Source organism: Heloderma suspectum, chromosome 1 (assembly GCF_057233095.1).
Source record: "Heloderma suspectum isolate Gila_16-S chromosome 1, 16-S_ref, whole genome shotgun sequence".
In the NCBI taxonomy this organism is placed as follows: Eukaryota; Metazoa; Chordata; class Lepidosauria; order Squamata; family Helodermatidae; genus Heloderma; species Heloderma suspectum.
The window spans coordinates 146,191,083-146,211,018 of record NC_139458.1 but is presented as its reverse complement, the minus strand read 5'-3'; the positions used below and the strand labels follow the sequence as shown (position 1 = coordinate 146,211,018).

The following is a 19,936-nucleotide window of genomic DNA, read 5'->3' as shown; positions in this document are numbered from 1 at the left end:
CTGACTAGAGGGGAACTAGTACTTCCCGTGATTTGGAAGCTATGCTTCTATTAATGCAGCCCAAAAGAGGATTTGACTTTTTTGCAGCCACATCACATTGCTGGCTCATATTCAGCTTGTGATCGACAACAATTCCAAAATCCTTGCCACTTGTAGTGCTGTTGAGCCACGTATCCCCCATCTTGTAACTGTGCATTTGGTTTCTTTTTCCTAGGTGCAGAACTTGGCATTTATCCCTATTAAATGTCATTCTGTTGTTTTCAACCCAGCCCTCCAGTCTATCAAGATCACTTTGAATTTTGTTTCTGATAATTCATGGAGAATATGTGCATTAGCCATGACAGCTAAATGCTACCTCCTCATTCAGACAGAGTTACCAGATACTTGGGTCAAACCATCAGGAAATAGCTGTTTCCACTGTGCCCTGCTTGTAAGTTTCCCAAGGGCATCTGGAGGACCACAGTTGAAGTAGCAGTAGATGGGCCTTCAATCTGATCCAGCATAGATCTCTTATCTCATGTTATAGGTCTGCCAAGCAATGCTGGCATAACTATGTTTTTCAGACTCTGTGCTAACCCAGCAAGGGTTAGGACTGGTTGGAAAGTACTACCATTATATATTATACATGCCATTTTAAAGTTGGTATCACCTCTCTCTCACCAACCCCACACACCGAATTCCTTATGTGAACTCAATCCCTGACTGTGGATAAAACAAACTGCATGTGATTGTCCAAAGTCAGAGGTTCCAACAAGGCCCCTGTCCCCGCATCACATATCAGCTTCAATTAGCACCACCCTGAAATCTAGGAGGGAGTGGGCGGAAGGCATGTTTGAAACAAAGGGGGAACAGGAATCTACTAAAGGACAAGACAGAAGTAGCCTAAAGCGTTCTTCTGAAGACTCCCCCTGTCGTGCTCAAGTACCATCTATTTAGAAATACAAGTGCACAAGTCAAAAGCCTCTATTTATTTCAGTTAGCTCCTTGTTTGATATTACTTCTGGTAATAGTTCTAAATCACTAAAGTAGTTATTTTCTCAGCCTTTGAAATCAAGGAAAATCTGTAGTGTTGCTTAAGGATAGTCCTCTTGGAATGATCAGATACACTGCTAGATCTTCCAGTCATTACTAAATCTAATTAAACCAGAGCTGCCCCTGAAAAATGTGCAAAGCAGGCTGTGATAGAGGTAATTTCAGTGACAGTTGCAGGAATGAGTCAGTGATAAAAGACTGCCAAGGTCTTGACTGATTCATGGTGGGGCACAGTTTGGGAAAGGTTTAGGGAAGCAACAGAATGCAACCCCAAAACACCCCACAAAAGAAAAACCACAACCCCCAATAAGAAGTAACAGAAACACTGAAGGTTAGGAAGAGGAAGTCCCGACACTCCTTAGAGACTTGCTGGTTTGCTGTAGCATGAGACTTTGTAGGTAACAGTTCATTTCGTCAGATGTGTCAAGCACATCAAGGTGGTGGTGGATGGAGGAACAGTGGGCTATAAATCAAGTTAAAAACGTGAGACTAAATTAGCAGGAATGGGGAGAACAGAGCAAGAGTACTGTATCAGCAGATAGAATAAAGGTTTTTTGTGAGAGGCCGGGAGCTGCAGTAAGATCGCCACATACAATCCTTATTCAAACCCTGGGTAATTCTGCCAAATATATTTATGATACGAAGTCTAATTCCATAGCATCTCATATCAACAGCTGTTTTTTTGTTTATTTAATTACATTACTCCTAAGGTCAGACCTAAAGTGTTCAGGATCCCAGAAATGCTCCCCTACTGATTTGCATGTTCCCATTCATCCAAATTGTGTCAATTAATTCTCTTTTTGTGGGGACCATCCTGTTTGGCCTGTGTACACTAGGAATTACCCTTCATTATCACCTGGTTACCTTAGCTGACCCAATTAAATGCCTAGTTTTCTTGGTCTAATAAAAGGACCAATGAAGTTGGCTGCTGATTCCCAGGTTACCAGCCACAACAGAACAGGCACAAAGGTGACAGCCCTGTGCTATGCATGCTTACTCTAAAGTAAGACCCACTGAGTTCAATGGGGTTTCCTCCTGGGTAAGTGTGCACAGGATTGCAGCACTGGGCTGGTTTTTATTGCTAGATAATGTCAGCTACTCTTCTACAAACATGTCATTGTGCATTGAAGATACCAAAAAAGTCCCCATTGCATAATAGGGAGGAAAACAGTCATCTCTAACCCCAACACACAGGTGACTCCTCAAGCCTTGAGGATAATCTCACACTAATTCCAAATTCTGTATGGCAAAGATATTCCTCATTCCCATACTGTCCCCTGACTCCCATACACGACTTTCAGGTCTGCCTGCTAAAGAGCAGTCCACTGAGAAGGATGAGTGTAGTGCCGATACTTTCATGTTTTCTCTAGGAACTGCCTGCAGATGCATGTCTACTGGTTTTCACAAATAATTTTCATGCATTTTCATGGGTCTGTTCCCATGTTGGTAAATAATGCAATAAGCAGTCACCTGTCTTTATCTTCTAAAACTGCAAATAAGATTGCGGATCCTCACTCAACAAATTGTGTTTATGTCAGTAGGGCTAAAAGTTACAGTTCTTTGAGGTCTGGGGTCAATTGCCAAATGGATATTTATCACTCGGGAGCTTGGAATAAAACCCAAGGACTCATTACACAGAGGATTTGGAAGAATGCACTGAAAACAGTTGGTAGCAGCTTTCAGTTGCAGGCAGAGATCGATGCAATAGAGGGAATGTCAGGTTTGTTGAGTTAATAAAAGCAGGGAAGGAAATCTGTCCAAATAGTATCAAGATATTACTGCAGTCAATCCAGTCTGTATTGAGGAACTTCATAGAGAAAAAGAAACATTCAGAACTTTATAGAACTGAACCCCAAAGGATACAACTATGCTTGGCCCATCAGTTTGATTTCCGCAGACTGGATGTTTTTGTTCCAACGTTCCCCAGAATACCCACAGCCTTTTTTGCAATCAGTAACGGCATCCGTTCCTTGCTGTGGATTATTTGTATTTCTTTCTGCCTACAGCCCTTTCTGGATTGGCAGCACGGACCTCAGTGGAAGATTAAACAATGCCGAAGCCCACAGCAGGAGAATTCGCAGTCTTATTCCTTGTTTCACTTGGGCAACCTTCCTGAATCTCATCAGGGACAAAATAAACTTGTCAACCCCTTAATTTAGGAATTGCCTACAAGGTTTGCATTCCAATCCCCAATCAAGAGAAGGATTTTTCCCCTCCCACAACCTGCCTTATGCAAATAAGTACAGTTCATGGAACTTACACACAGAACAATAAATCAGCACCTGCCTCTTGACAGACAAGAAGCACTCTTGCCAAAGTATGTTAAATTCAAACTGATTTCACATCAGTTTCCAAGAACGATCTTAAGCCACTTTCCCTCTACTCTCATGCTTGAACTCAAGGAAGGCTGATTTCAGTTCTCCATCTCTGCTTATAATGGAAGACCTCCCATCACCCGCACATGCATATGTGTATACACATATGTAGCAGACATCCAGCTGGAATGTCATACTGAATGAAGAACATTAGGTGGAGATTTCCTATTGAAACATTCCTCTTTGTTTCAGCGAAATGTTTCCAATAACTCACTACAGCCTCAGTCTATCTGAATTCTGCTCTCTTTGGTGCAACAACAGTTTGAGTGTGTTCTGCTGCTTTCCTCTAAACATTCCTGGTTTTAAATATCAGAGTTCCACACGTAACACTATTTGGTTATGCTCTGTATTTCCTTCGAGCACAATATCAAGTAACAGACAGACAATGCACAGAAAGTTGTTTTGGTGTGTGGGGTTTTTTTTAGTGCATTATCAGGAAAATTGCTAAAAGGCATATAAAAATTCAAATCAAGCAACGTCGATGAAATGGCATTTCAAGGTAAACCATTTATTATAGTAGAAAGATAATTTAATCCAAACTTTAGTTTCATCTGACATTCCCCTTTCCTTCCTCCACACACTTTATATCCCCCAATGCTCATGATTTTCAGATTACACAGTTCAGTACCCCAATAGTAAGGTTTTGTTTTGTTTAAGGCTGTAAGCCTAAATACATCTGATTATAGAGGACTTACTTTGGAGTACAGTGTGTATAGTTGAGTAAGTTCACTGTAATACAATCAGAAGAGTTTGAGGATTATTATACAGTCAACTCATTATGGAGCCAGATTATGATAAAAATTGTCTTCACCTTCAATAACCATTGTGTAAGAGAAGTTTTGTGTGCACGTTTATAGTTTACACACAACAATTGTTTGGACAGTTTCTTCTCACCCTGACAGTCACAGTGTGACAGATACAGGCCTACCTTCCTTCTCTTACTTCAGCCGTAGTCAGTTTTAATTTAATTGTAATTAGCTTCTTGTGCTAAGGGGCTTTAGGTAGGACTGCTTAGATAAACATTTAAGCAGTAAATTATAGCATCCCCAGGATATTATAACTTTATCTGCCTGGGTTGGAGAGGCCAATAATAGGGGACCAAAGAAAATTAAACTTGTACAGCATCACTGAAAGCTACTTCACAGTTTGTGTTGCAATTGTCTTTGCCACAGGTCACCATGCTACACTGGTGTCTCCTATAGCAAACATCACAACAGCAGAATGCATCCCTGGGGAGACAAACCAGGGAACCATGGCTGGCCACAGCTCTTCAGCACAGGTCTACTTTGAGCATAGGGATATAGACTTGCTGCGCATACTTTATACATTTGCCGTGAGGAACACTGGAGTAATACCAGTGTGACCATCAAAGGTGGAATAGCTCTTAGAGCTATTGTGCATCACACAGAACTAGTTGGTAGAATTCTAAACTGGAGCACATCAGACTGTATGGGAAGAAGGGTCTTGTTTTTGAAAGGCTGTTGCTTCCTGCTCACCTTTCTCCATGTTTTTTTGAAGCCTGCATGTTAAACCAGCACATCAGGGAGAATGTTTCAGGTAGCCTAATGCACTAGCTTACTGCACGTGTGTAACTTTTTACATGGGAAAGCGCTGAAATCTAAGGCTGCTCCACCTGCAGTCAAACATGGTATTGCTCAGAATTCTACCACCCCAGCATTCTGCAAAAGGCGTAACTCGGCCCTCTTACTCTTAGCTGCAATGGGTGGTCTACCCTACACAGTTGTGCTGTCCTCAGGGCAGGACTTCTCCAGGGCCCCACTTTGGAGAACGATCCCAAGGGCCCCTAAAAACAGAGGGCTGGCTAACCACAGTTCAAAGTGAAGTGAAGTAAATAATACACTAGTTACCATCTAAAGACGTGTGTGTGTGTGTGTGTGTGTGCGTGTAAAGCGTTATGTCTAATTACCTACCTGCACCACTAATCCCACAGATCCCAGCCCAAGAGATTCACATCTAACAATCAAACACTGATATTCAAACTACTGCTGACCCGCCCCCACCCCCAAACCTTACCTGCCATAGGTGCATAGTCCCTCCTGGCATTTGTCCTGTAGCAAAGCACCTCTCCTGCCCACCCCCACTACCACTATCATCAGTTTCCCTGTTGTTGCTGCTCACCCACTGTTATCCATTTATCCCACCCACTCACCCTGTGCAAACTGCATTTCCCTTCTCAACAGGGTTGAGCATTGACTGTCACTTTGACTGTTACTCCTCGTCTCCTTTTACACAAAGGGCAGTACCCAATATTAGTCCTACTTGGAGCAGACCCACTGAAATGGATGGGACTTAGGCCCCATTCATTTCAGTGGGTCTACTCTAAGCGGGACAACATTGGATACTACCCGAAGTTCCTCCACAGCTCCGTGCCCTGACACCTTTCTTCCCCTCACCAGCTTCCCAGAGCCTGCTGTCTTTCGCCAGCTCCTGTTTCTAATCACCTCAAGCCCTCTAGTACAGCCAGCCTATTCCCCTCAAACAGCCCACGGGCTGGGGTAGTTTCTTAACCATGCCAACAACCCACCCTTGCAGGGTTCGCATGGGGGAGACAACAACCTATGAGTGATGGTTGGGTTACAGAACGGGCACCCAGCACATGTCGCAAGCCACAGTAGTTTATTCAAGCCACTGTGGCTCAAATTCATCGTGTGACCCCAGCCACTGTGTTGGGTTCCCCACCATCACCCACCACCACCACAGTCAGCAGACTTGCATTCACATCACAGGCCCAATCACTGTTCTTTGAACTTAGCCCCCAGCCCTCCTCTTGGCTATCTCCATCCCAAACCCCTCTTCACACAACTCCACAAGAATCTCAACCTTCTACATGCCACCCCCTCCCAAGACTCCTCACATGCAACATTTCTCACAGAAAGCAATCCATCTACTGACTCGCGTATTCCATTCCCTGTAAGACGTGGTCTCACATGGCCCCCTGAACTGCTTCTCCCAGCCAGTAATTCTCATGATGCCACACATCCAGCGCATTCTCCCAACCCTCTCCCTCATGTCCAGCTCTTGGGAGCGTATGTCCTGGAGTATGTTTTCAGTACCAGAGTTCAGCCCTAACGTACAAAACAATGTAAGGACAAAGGTACCATCAGTGCCACTGAGCATGTGCAGAGAATTTCCTCGTCACCACCACTGAGAAACCACAACCAGCTCGCACAGCTGAGACTGGGCTTCGAGACGAGCCTGTGGGTAGTAAAGCACGCAGTCACCGGGCTTCTCCGCAGTCACCGGCCCGAACATACCTGATACTCCCATAGTCACCCGCAGGGCATAACAGCTGGCACAAGGGGTGGTAGGGCTCAACCCTGCCTTGGAGTCCTTATCCATAAACCCAAAATTAATCAAAGGCTAGTGACTACAGGGGCCGCTTGATGATGGTGATGATGATATTAATAATATGATGGTGAGCATTCCTTGCGCTGTAGGTCCAAAATCATTCGTCGGGATAAGGCCTGGAAAGGTTTGGTTTAAATTAAGCCCTGCGTGCGCGTTTCAAAGTTTCAGGGGAAACACTCCACCCATGCTCTTGGGGCCACATCCTCGGGCAGGCTGCGGGGTTCACCTGACGCCCCGCGCTCCGAGTCCCCACGGCACCTTCCCCCAAGCGCCCCGCGGAGCCTGCCAAACGCCCAGCGCGCGGAGAGGCGCGCCCAGCCGCCCCTCGACCCCCCACTCACCCGTCCCGCGGTGCTCGGCGGCGGCGGCGGCCCCGTGGTCGGCGGCGGCGGCGTCACTCCACCGGGCGCAGGTGCCCTGCCCTTGCACGAGCGCCTGGAGGGGCAGCTCGGCGCCGGGACGCGGGTAGCAGCGGAGCCGGGCGGCGCAGTGCGGCGTGTAGACCCCGCAGGGCTCCCCCTCGAGGCGGGCGCAGACCGGGCAGCAGCCGCAGCCGGGCTCCCGCACCAGCTCCGGGCAGGCGGCGCCGGGCTCGGCCGGGGCGGGCGCCGGGGGGCAGGCGGCCAGGCGCTCGGCGGCGCACGGCGGGCAGCGGAACAGCACCTCGGGCAGCGCCCAGCCCGCCGACGCCCACACGCCCAGCCCGAGCCACAGGCAAGAGCCCACGGCGATCGGCAGCAGCTGCACCATCCTGGCGGCGCCGCTTCTCTGAGTGGCCGACCGAGCGCCCGCCGGCCGGGCAGGTGCTGCTGGCGAGCGAGTGGGGAGCGCCCCGGCTCCGCTGGGTCCTAGAGGCGGGCCGGCGGGCGGGCGGGCCGTCTTCTCCGCTCCACCCTCGCCTCGTGCGGACTGGGGGCAACGCAGGGCCGGAGCACGCTTGAGCGAGGCTTGGAAGGTCGTAGGATCGGGGTGCGGGCCGCCACCTTTTCGCCCGCCCCTGCAGCGTTTCCTTTGCTAGTGTTAGCAGTTGCGCGACAGGCGGAAATTCAACAGGTGGAACGTATTGCCTAGCAGTCATTTGTAACCCGGGCTTCCTCCAAGGGGCCCCGCGGCGGTGGGGGCATCTCAGAGTCATGAGGAATGGCCTTGGAAGCGAGTCACAGGCTCAGCCCGATCTACCGCGCAGGGTTGTTGTGAACATAAAATGGGATAACCCTGTGAGCCTCTCGTCACCATCTTTGCAATCAGCGCTCATTGACAAAAAAAGGGGGGGGGCACAGGGAATGAGAAAATCTGCCTGCTTTACCAGCGTCATCAATCCATTTGAGTCTTATCTGGCACCAAAGCTATTTCTGATGTTGGCTTTTCGGCTGCTATTTCTGAGAAGTTCTGATTTAATTGACTGTGTTTTGCGTTTTATTTTCTGTGTATGTAGCTTAATTCCTGTACACTGTTTTGGGGGCTTTGGAGCTTGAAGTGATATAATAATAAACATGCCACCTCTTAAGGGTTGGTTTGACAAAATAAGGGAATTGTTTGTGATCCTTGTCCTGTTAGATTATTTGGCCTAATGTTATTTGCTGGTAAAACGTTGGTTTTACTTTAGTCTTGCACTGGTTTTGTCTTGGTCTTAGATTTTATGTTTGTGTTTTAATCTTTTTTATGGTTTGAATTTTTGACTGTGAACTGCCCAGAGAACTTTGGTTATTGGGCATTATATAAACAATGTTAATGAAATAAAGTTGTAATGGACAAAATATCTATGCAAATTATGGATGCTCTGCACCTGAATTTCAAGGATGGTTCCCATTATGTTGATTCACCTTCCTTCCTCCCCCCCTCCCCCCACACACACTGGAGCAGGGGTGGAAATTTAAAAAACTCAACTAACCAAAGAACCAGATAGGAAACAAAAAGGTAAGCCCCTCCCCCCCACACACATGAAATGGTGATGGCCACCAATTTGGATGGCTTTAAATGGGAGTTAGACAAACTCCTGGAGGAGAAGGCTATCAATGGCTACTAGACCTGATGGCTCTGTGCTACCTCCAGTATCAGAGGCAATAAGCCTATGTACATCAGTTGCTAGGGAACATGGGTGGGAGGGTGCTGTTGCGCTCACGTCCTGCTTGTGGTCTTCCGGTGGGCGGCTGGTTGGCCACTGAGTGAACAGAATGTTGGCCTAGATGGACCCTTGGTCTGATCCAGCACAGCTCTTCCTATGTTCTTCTCACCATTTTGTGTGCACCCTCCCCACTTAGAATTGCACTGTTACTTATTAAAGTTACAATCTTATTCCCACTTACCTAGGAGTAAGTTCCATTGAACTCAGTGGGACTTACTTCTGAGAAGACCTGCTCTTCCACTCTTAAAATATTCAAGTCTAAGTAAGAATTGTCTCTAAGGCTGCAGTCCTATGTATGTTTAGACAGAAAAAAGTCCTACAACTCCTAGTATTCCCCAGGGTGGTGGTAGGACTTCTTTCTGTCTAAACATGAATAGGATAGGCAGCCACCTATGAACGCGGAGATGACCACCTATCCAATGCAGCGCAGGAGCAATGCAGAGGGGATCGTCCCTTCTGCACTTCAGCTGCCCAATTTCGGCTGACTAGCCACATGAAGTCAGAGCGGGGGGGGGGGGTGCGGACGGAACGCCCACCCTGGCATGCCCCCAGGAATGCCCCATTTTTGCTGCTCCACACTGCTCTTATGAGCGTGGGGCCATCTGCACTGCCTACAAGACAGTGTGGGAGTGAGTGAAAGTCGGTTCTCAGGGAACCGACCTATTCTATGGCCGTCTAGCCACTGACTAGCACCCATAGGTTAGCACCCTAAATGACTCAGAAGTTCAGTATGTGCTGCACACAGATGACCTAACCATAGGGATGTCAGATAATTCTGCCACGGATCTCAGTGAAGCCGAATGCCAGTGCATTTGGCCCCCTGAAATCCATGGCGGAATGAAGCCCCCCTGCCCCACCACCCTGCGAAAGGCACGCAAAACGGAGCACTTACCTGGTGCCGTTCACGCTGCTTTGTGAATGGCAGCCGCATCTGCAGCTGCCATTCGCTTCCCCATTTAGGCCGTGATAGGCTACGTATTTACATAGCCTATCACGGCCTGCGCAGGGACACAAATGGCATCCCTGCATTAGCTGTGATAGGCTACGTAAGCATTTATGTAGCCTATCATGGCAAAAAAAGGGAACGCAAATGGCGGCCACTGTAGCCGCCGCCATTTACTTTCCTGTTTTTTTGCCATGATAGGCTACGTAAATATTTATGTAGCCTATCATGGTGAAAGACAGGGGTGCAAATGGCGGCCGCTATGCCATTTGCATTCCTATTTTGGGGGGGGGGCATAGTAGGCTACGTAAATACTTACATAGCCTATCATGGTAAAAAAAAAGTGCGCAAATGGCGTAGAGGCCGCCATTGGCGCCCCTGTCTTTCGCCTTGATAAGCTACGTAAATATTTACGTAGCCTATCACAGCCAAAAACAGGAACACAAATGGCGGCCACTGTAGCCACCACCATTTGTGTCCACAGGCTCCAGATGCCTGCGAATGCACCCGGCCGGCGGCTCCGCAGAGTTGCCGCGGAACAGAGCCAGCCAGGTTAGGATTTCGGGGGGAGGTACGGAGCGCCTCCCCTCCACCGCAAATCACCACTGTGAAAAGGTAAGTGACTTTCGTACATCCCTACGTAACCATGCTATAAGCAACATGAAACAACTTTCAGCTTCTAGAAGACCTTTGCAATACATGAGCCCTGGAGGCAAAGCATTACGATCATAAATTTAATTAAATACATAATCCCCCAAATCAAACAGGCTATTGTTATGAGTCATGGGCCTCCAGAAACACACACACACATACACACACACACAGAAACTGAAAATAACAAATTGAATATAACTGGGCCTCATAACGCATCAGACAGCTACAGACGACTTATTAAAGCTCTGTTAGAGAACTTACTAAAAACAATCATGGATTAAATACACTCGCCAATAAAGCTTGCTGCGAGACTACTTTTATCTCTTCTGCTTTACTGGTCTATGTTACATCTATGAGACATCCATTAACAGAACAATCCTATGCATATCTACCCAGAAGTATGTCCCCATTGAGTCCAGTGGACCTTACTCCCAGGTAAGTGTGCATAGGATTGCAACAATTTGTAGAACACTAGTTAAAACAAAAATAAACTTTGCACTTCAGGCAAGCACATTCTGTAAGTGGGATAAAGGCCTCTTCCCAAAAGAGAAACACACCATAAGTGGCATTTGGTTTTTCCTTCTATTCAGGAATTTCAGTTCTTGGTACCATCTCCACCAAAGCAGACCAAAGGGTTAATTCAAATGGCAGTAAAATCCCTACCTGATATAGGGATAACTGGGGCCAGTGTCCTTTGGACAAGTGAAGGAAAAACAAAAAGAAAAAATGTACAAAACGATGCGGCAGTAGCTGGGTCGAGTGCTAAAACAGCAACACAGCTCCATGGGAAGAAGAGAAAGCAACTTTAGCATTAAGTTGTGCAGTTGCAGATTCCGGCAGAGAACAAGTGCTTTATGAGTGGACACAGCTGGCCACTTGCCCTGAGTTGTGTGGCTCTTCATGAACCCACCATGTGGGGTGATTTAAAGCATCTTGCAGTCTCCCTATAAACATGACCCAGGTTGGCTGCATCTGCATTGTGAGAGGGTTATCTAGACATCTGGTGAATTTTCCACATCACCACAGCCATGTGGAGAAAAGGGTGGTAGAGAGAGGCTTGGTCAAATTTGCTTCATTGTGTGGCCAGATGCTTCAGATGATTGGCCTCCCAGAGGCTGCAGTCTCACTGTGTGTTTATAACCACTGGACAAATAGGTCATTTGTACTAGAATAGTAAAATGAGCAAAACAAGCAAATTTCCACCAAATACCAAGTGAGTAAAAAAACAAAAACACCAAAACATTCATCCAGAGATGCAGCTATGTGATCTGTCTGGTACTGATACATCATGGAGTCATACCTCATTGCTGGAATGCCCCATGTGTTCTCAAAGTTTTAGTCCCCAGGATGCTAATTAGGTAATTATTAATTCAAAATTAAGATACTCAGTGGAAAAGGGAGCTGTAGCTCAGTGCTAAGGCACATGCTTTGCATGCAGAAGATCCCAAATTAAATCCTTAGCATCTCCAGCCAAATTATCTCAGGTAGCAGGGCCTGGGAAAGACCCTTCCCAGAGGCCTTGAGTACCCATGTTTATTTAAATTTATTTATTTTATTTAAAACATTTCTATACTGACTTTCTGGGGAGGGTGGGAAACCCAATCAAGGAGGTTTATCAATACGAATTCAAGACACAAAAATCACTAACAAATACAGATACAGTAAACTGTTAAAACCATCTTTAAAAAGATAACAGTGTTAAAGGCCAAATTACATAGGTGTAATTTACATCTTGACCCCGTCCCTGAATGGAGAGAGTGGGGACCTGTCATAGTTCTAGCAGGACAGCATTTCACCAACAGAGCAATGCTGAATGGAAAAGAATCAGCCAACAGGCAAATCAGCCCCTCCTTTTCAAAACCATCAGGAGATCCGCAGTTATTTGGGGTTATTTGGGTCTGACCTGAGTTTAACACTGGCTGCTTGCTGGAGCTCAAGTGGTGCTGAAATGGATTTGTTGGATTTAGGGATTTTAGGGGGGGAAATGACAACAAGGTACACAATCATTACATTTGATCTGGCAAGTTGGTACTTAACATGATTGCCTTAGATTCATGGAGAACTAACTTTCATGTGGTGTTGTTTTTGACACATCCCTCAAAGATGAAATTCAGTTCTAAAATCTGACACTTTTCAATATCCAAAATCTGAAATGTTGCTGAACTTCACATCCATGTTTCAGCTTGAGGCTCAGGCAAAATTTGCACGTCCAAGGGAAATGTTGTCTGCCTGCACACTGGAGCCAATGGCATCTCCAACAGAGTCATGTCAGTACTGGGGGCTTCTCACACACTACGACACCTTCTTCTGTCCAAGGTAAAAAGGTAATGGTGTCCCCAACCAGTTGTGTCCGACTCTAGGGTGCGGTGCTCATCCCCGTTTCTAAGCTGAAGAGCCAGCGCTGTCCGAAGACGCTTCCGTGGTCATGTGGCCGGCATGACTGAACACCGAGGTGCATGGAACGCTGTTACCTTTCCCGCCGAGGCGGTACCTATTTATCTACTTGCAATTTCTTGCTTTCGAACTGCTAGGTTGGCAGGAGCTGGGACTGAAGACGGGAGCTCACTCCGTCACGCGGCACTCGGGTCTCGAACTGCTGTCCTGCCGACCTTCTGGTCTGCAGTTCAGTGTCTTAACCACTAAGCCACCATGGCCACCTTCTGTCCAAGGTACCATGTGCCAATTTCTGCCCCTGTTCTTCCATCATGCCAGTAGGAAACACAGAATCAACAGTAAAGCTCCTCCTCCTCCTTCTCCTCCTCCACACCCACAGATAAATGAAAGCATAGTGGATCTAAAAGCACATATATGCCTGATCTCGGAAGCTAAGCAGGGTCGGCCTTGGTTAGTACTTGGATGGGAGACCGCCAGGGAATCAGGCTTCCTGCATTGAGCACGGGGTTGGACTGGATGGTCTTGTAGGCCCCTTCCAACCCAATGATTCTATGAATCATTAGCTGCAGTGGATCTAGTTTTATGAGTCAGGTTGACAATAGACAGAAAAACACAGTTTTCTCTCTGTCACTGTCTTCTTTGATTTAAGGCCCTTGCTGCTTTCAGTGTTGAACCTGCACATGAACAAGCAACCAAAACTCTAGGAGACTCAGGAGCCCATTGTGTGAATCCTTACTAGGACTGTTGCCAATTAAGGAAATTGTGCAGTGCAACCCTAGGCATGTTTATTCAGAAGTAAATCCCACTGAATTCCATGGGATTTACTCCCAGGATAAGTGTGCACACAAGACTGCAACCTTAAAGTACAATCGGGTGCATACTAACCTACGCATACATCCTACTGAATTCAGTGGGACTTTGTTCTGAGTACACACACATAAGATTGTGTTGTGTGCCAGTTATCTGAGTATGAGTCAATTCATTGTTTAATGACTCAATTAAATGTGCATATGAGTAACAACAATAGTTCTGAAGCAAAACGATTACTTTGTTTTAGATGATACGTGTGTATGTGTGTTGTGGAGAATGCTTCTTCTAAGATGGCACTTGCCGCCAGCAGTTTTTCTAAGTATTTATAAAACAAGGCATTTGTATTAAAAATTGTGTGTGTGTGTGTACACACACACACACACATATATATATACACACACACACACACCCTGATTAACTTGCGTTTCTTCTTAGTCAATCTTTTTTTTTTTTTTTTTGGTAATTGATTAAGAACCAGTGTGGTTAGCGGTTAGAGTGTTGGACTGGATTTTTGGGAGATTCAGGTTCTAGTCCCCATTCAGCCATGAAGCTCACTGGGTGACTTTGGGCCAGTCACTGATTCTCAGCCTAACCTACCTCAGAGGGTTGTTGTGAGGATAAAATGGAGAGGAGGAGGATCATGCAAGCCATGGAACCTTGGGTTTCTTGGAGGAAAAAAGGTGGGATATAAATGTAATAATAAATAAATAACGTAACCAATTAATCGCTTAAACTTTGCAACCCTGTTCCTTACAGATGAAAGTTGATTCTCAGTTCTTGGTTTCTCCTTATATAATATCATATCAACCTGTGTCACTGACCAGCCTTCCTGCAAGCAAGTAGAACAAAAGCAGGAGGTAGGTAGCATCTATACAGTGGGGAGGGGGAATAAATGTTTTGTTTGTTTTAAACAGGAAGGAGAGAGAAGGTAAGACCTCAGGTTTGCTGGGATGGGCAGCAAGCCTAAAGTCTTGCTGGATCTACTTTAGGGCTTTTTACTAGAACCTGTAGGTCCACCAACCAGAGCCAAATGCAAAATCGTCTTTCAGGGAGGCTTCTGAACACTTGGAATTAAGGACCAGGTTGCCTCTGAGAACATGCTCAGCCCAGTCATGTATTTTCAGTACCAGAACTGAGCTCACAGTCTTTTCCCACACAAAGATTAATGCCTGATTTCCCTCCAAGATTTTTTTTCATTACAGCAGTCCAATTGGCTGGGGGCGGGGCGGGGGAGGAAGGAATCCTTTTTAGTTGTTATTGTTAAGCCATCAGGTGACAGAAACTCTTGCTGATCTTCTGCAAATCACGCTGTACATCCCGGACTATCTTTTGTCCACCCCTGAGGTAAACCGAATGAAGCTTTTCTGAACACTGCAAATGATTGCACTGGGTATATTCTGAATAGCTCATTGCTTTGACTTTACATTATGCAGGAGACAAGAACAGGCTAGGACAGGCTCCTCGAAAGAAAACTCCCAACAGTTAGATGGGATGATGAGCCATTCATCATCTTCTTTACACACACACACACACACACACACACACACTGTTCAAAACAAAAACCACAGTATTTTTCACATTTTGGTGGGTTATTTAATGGTGTGATCATAGCTCACAGACTGTGCAAGTTGTCTGACAGTGAGTTGCTATTCTTCTTTAATCAGTGGGGTGTGGCAGTTCTTTAGCTGCCATTCGCTTAGCTGCCCTGATGTCACAGAATGCCTGAGTAGTGACTAGTGCTTGGTGACAGTGAAGGCAGGGGGCAGCTAGCAGAGCTCCACGCAGAGGTGCGGCTGATGAATGGCCAGCAGGGTGCCCATGCAGGCACAGGTCAATGATGTCATCCGTGGTGTTGGATGTTGCAGCCACTCACTAGCATTGTGCCTGCACAGCGCCTCCCAAACTACCCGAGATCCAAACCTGTCTATACCATTGCGTAGTATACCATTGCCTATATACCACTGCATAATTGCCTGTATCAGCCTTCTCCAGCCTGGCACCCTCCAGATGTGTTGGAATACAACCTCCATGCTGGCTGGGAAGGATGGGAGTTGTAGTCCAACACATCTGGAGGACACCAGGTTGGGAAAGGCTTGCCTATACTATTGTATCATCTCCGGTTGTATTGTCTGTAGATGTCTCCAGTTTCTAATGGAAATTTAGATTTGCAGGAATGGAAGTCTGGGAGCAAAATGCATCTACAAATAGTAAATGAAGCAAGGAAGCTTTTATTTATTTATTTATTTATTTCTAAGTTGCATTGGTCTTCCTATACTAATAGCTCTCACAGCTAAATAACACCCACAGAAAAATTCAAAATCCACATAAAAAACAGAAACAGCAGAAGAAAATGAATTGAAAGCAGCCGAAGGTAAAAAAAAGAAAGCAAGCATCATGAGAATAATGGACCAAACACATTAAAGGTAAAACTACTTTAAAAGACAGCATAGTGGCAGAAAATAGAAGACTGAAAGGCTTGAAAGAATGAAAAGAACTTTGCCTGGTGCGGATATCAAAGCAAGAGCCAGGTGGACCTCTTTGGGGAGGGTATTCCATAATGGAGGGGCTATTATTAAAAACCCCTCCCCTGAGTCACCACCCACTACTCCCACCATGTGAGGCTGAGGCTTACGCAATCCTAGTACTTAACTGGAAGTAATCCCACTGAACTCAGAGAGGCTTACTTCTGAGTATAGGACTGTACTATTACTCATGCATTTGATGTCAAATAATGAATGATAAAAGAAGAGTTAACAGAGGCAGGCTGAATGTGTTCAGTTAAAATAAACAAGTCTTCACATTTTGGACTGCACTGTTGACTCTGAGGTGCACGTCTGTGAGAGCTCTGATGTGCATGTGAGGCTCCTGCTGGGGGCAGGTTTCTCCACTCACCTCAATGGCAGGGAAAGCTCCAAGTACACATGGTGCTTTGCCCTCTGCTGAAGAGGATGGGGGTGCCCGTACAGATAGGCAGCTCACGACACCAGAGACCAGCCTTCCCCAACCTGGTACACTCCAGATGTGTCAGACTGCAACTCCCATAATTCCCAGCTGCCACGGCTAACTGGAGAGCACCAAGTTAAGCAACGCTGCCCAAGACTATCACATTCTGGTATGAGTAGGTTTTTGTCTAAATATCCCATTATTTTTCAGTTCCTTGAAACTCAACGTAGCTGAATCCACACTTGTGTTGCACTGCAGTATTTTAAGCTGATCAAGGTATATACTCCACCTGCCCCGCAGTACCTGGATGAAAGACCACCTGGGAATCAGGCTTCCTGCACTGAGCAGGGGGTTGGACTAGATGTTCTTGTAGGCTCCTATGTTTCTTTGATACAGTCCATGACATAATTTTGTTTTTCATATAGTAGTAAGAGAAGCCTGGAAATATATCTGTAATATGCAGTTTTGTCATTAGTATATGACACTTCAAAATCACATACTAATCCAATGCCAAAAAAACCCTGAAGTGCAAAATTAATGTAAATGCCCAAGTTATATAGGCAATGTAGATATCCAAAAGATATCAAGATGCTAATAGTGTACTGCTGCCCTCAGGAACCGGCATTGTTACTAAAGCTCTGTGTTGCAACGTGAAGAAAAAGAAATGCAACCTCAAAAAAACAACCATAAATACAGAAACGCAGCTAAAATGAATTCAGTTTGTGTGTGTGTGTGTGTGTGTGTGTGTGTGTAGGGGGAGGTAATTAAAATGAAGTTCTATATTTTAAAACCATGAGTGTGTTTAGTCACTAGTGTATCTTAGAAGTGGTGTGAGGTGAGCCATTTCCGATTTCAGTTGGTAGGGGTGGGGACAGATTTCAGCAAGGTTTAGGAAGGTCCAAAGTTCAAATTTTTGGTAGATTCAAGGTTAAAAAATGGAAACATCATCAACAATAATGTATTTACATTTGCTGCAATCACCAACACAACAGAAACAATCACCATGTGTGGTGGGGTGTGGGTGGGGAGAGAGTCAAAGCAAAGGAATTTGTGCCCTAGGCATGCATACCTAATACACAGATCTATTTAATTGTTTGTAACAATTAACAGCGGGGTCACACTGCTAATTCTTCCAAGCTATGGTGTATGCAGGAACCCTTTGGAGAAAGATTAATGTGAACTGTGATGTTCATTTGATGTGCTGGCAGCTATTTCCATGATGGTGGCTGCTGAGGAAAAATGAAGTCAAGACCACAGACTGCGCCAGTTCTCATGACAGGGCAGCCCATTGTGGGTTAATTTACCTGCCAGGAGCTGCAGTGTGTGAGGGCCGCCATTATGAATATGTAAGCCCTGCCTGGGGGTTGCTGTGGCTTGTTTGAACCTGGGCAACCAGCTTTATTTGAGGATTAAACAAACTTCACATAACCCTAAGACGATGGGTTAACCCACGGTGGCCTGTTGTGTCATCTGAACCGAAGCAGTGGGTGCCACTTTGACACATGCATAGTCCAGCTGAACAACTAGCCTTTCCCCACACAAATGTACGTGCATACACACTCAGGTCAAGAAATTTAGCAGTGTGAACTGCCCTAACATATGTACAACCAATGAGCTAACCAGAGAGATATAGAGCTCCTGAGACATAATCACATGTATTCTGAAACACAGTTCAGGGTGCCTTAGCCACTCCCAAAATCCAGAACCAGGTGGTGTTTGAATGGGCTACAAATTTCATTATTTTAAAAGCTCCTGTTGCAGTGTATACTATAGCTATAGTGACTGTACTCAGCTTGACATTTCCTTCCTTTTTGGCACTTCGTGCCTTAACTCTGGAGCTAATGCCACCATTTGCAATTAAATATAGTTCTGTGGTGGGAAGGGAACATGACTTTTGTTCATATGGCTCTCTGGTACTTGCTTGAGCCATAGGCTATGTTCACACATAAAGGGCTGTTCACACGACATGACAGCCCACTGTGCATTTATTTAATCTATGGTAAGGCTGTGGTGTGTGCGGCTGCCTTTTTGAATATGCAACTCCTGCTTGGGTTTTGTCATGTCATGCAAATCTGGTGAGCATGGGTTATGAGAGGGTTAAACAACCATGGTCTTTATTTAACCTTCACATGACCCACGCTCTCCATGTTTGCTCAACATGACAACCCCCAAGTGTCATATGTAAACTGGCGCCCATGGGTTCTGTGGCTCGTTGTGGGTTAAATAATCCATGACTTGCCACAGGGTGTCATCTGAACACAGACAATGCTAAGCCATGGTTTATGCTAACCATGGTTTGTTGCTTTGGCAATGCATTGTCTTGTAGACAAGCAAACAAGCAGCTTGTTTTCCCTGTTTCTGGTTTGTTTCTGTCCCATCCATTTTGCCATCCTTCAGAGTGGTTTCATTTTCAGGCTACACTTGCTGGGCCTCTGTTTCAGGGCAAACAGCAGTGTAAACAATCCAGGGATAAGCCACAGTTCTGGGTTCAGTCATCACAACCAGCCATGGTTTAAACGAGTCAGCTTTTGTAAGCCAACAATAAACCATAGCTTTTATTTGTGGTTTGTAGCTGGTTAACAAAACATGGTTTGTTTACAGGGATGGGTTTGGACACAACTGGTTTGCATGTAATGACAACCCAGAGTATGGATTGAGTATGGAAGCGAAGCCATGGTTTGTTGTTGGGTTGTGAAGTCTGGGTTTTTCGTGGTTAACCCATAGTTAAAACATAGTGCAGGGTTTGCATGTAACAACAACCCACAATTCAACAACAACCCATGATTCAGTGACAACCTATACTCAACCCATACTCTAGGTTGTTGTTACATTCAAATCAGGTCAATGACAAACCAGATTTCAATAAACCACATCATATTTTGGCATTGTGTGTGAACCAAGCCATTGCCTGCTGCCAGCCCCGGCTCAAGGTATCTTGCCGCCTGAAGCAAGGCAGCAGTGCTGCTCCCCACCCAACCGGCCAGCTTAATGCTGAACTCCTGTATGTATTCCTTCCTCCCCACCAGCTGGCCTCTCTCTCTCTTGCTTGGCTAGCCAGTTCAGCTGGTCACTTGCTCTTGCCAGAGTGGCTGCTGCTCCCGCCTTGTGCACCAACTATCACAAGAGGTCCAGTGATCTCCCAGGAGAGGTCAGCCAGGGCCAGCCTCCCAGGATAGCTTGTAGGATCCGCCACACGAGCAGATGGGTGGGTGGGTAGGTGGTGCTGGCTCCATCTGAGGCCACCAGCGATAGAAAGAAGCAGCGGGCCCTCCTGGTAGGGGCGGCATGGGG

General features: G+C 46.0%; 1 protein-coding gene across 2 annotated transcripts in view; it reads right to left on the bottom strand.

The window, feature by feature from the left end:
• IGFBP2 (insulin like growth factor binding protein 2) overlaps positions 1 to 7,550 on the bottom strand; it is a 103,355-nt gene extending 95,805 nt beyond the window's left edge. For both annotated transcript variants that reach the window (XM_084806488.1, XM_084806496.1), the window contains exon 1: positions 7,118 to 7,550. In XM_084806488.1, coding sequence (XP_084662614.1) covers positions 7,118 to 7,526 — 409 coding nt within the window. In that variant the 5' untranslated portion in view covers positions 7,527 to 7,550. The remainder of the gene's footprint in view (positions 1 to 7,117) is intronic.
• Between the last annotated feature and the right edge of the window lie 12,386 nt (positions 7,551 to 19,936).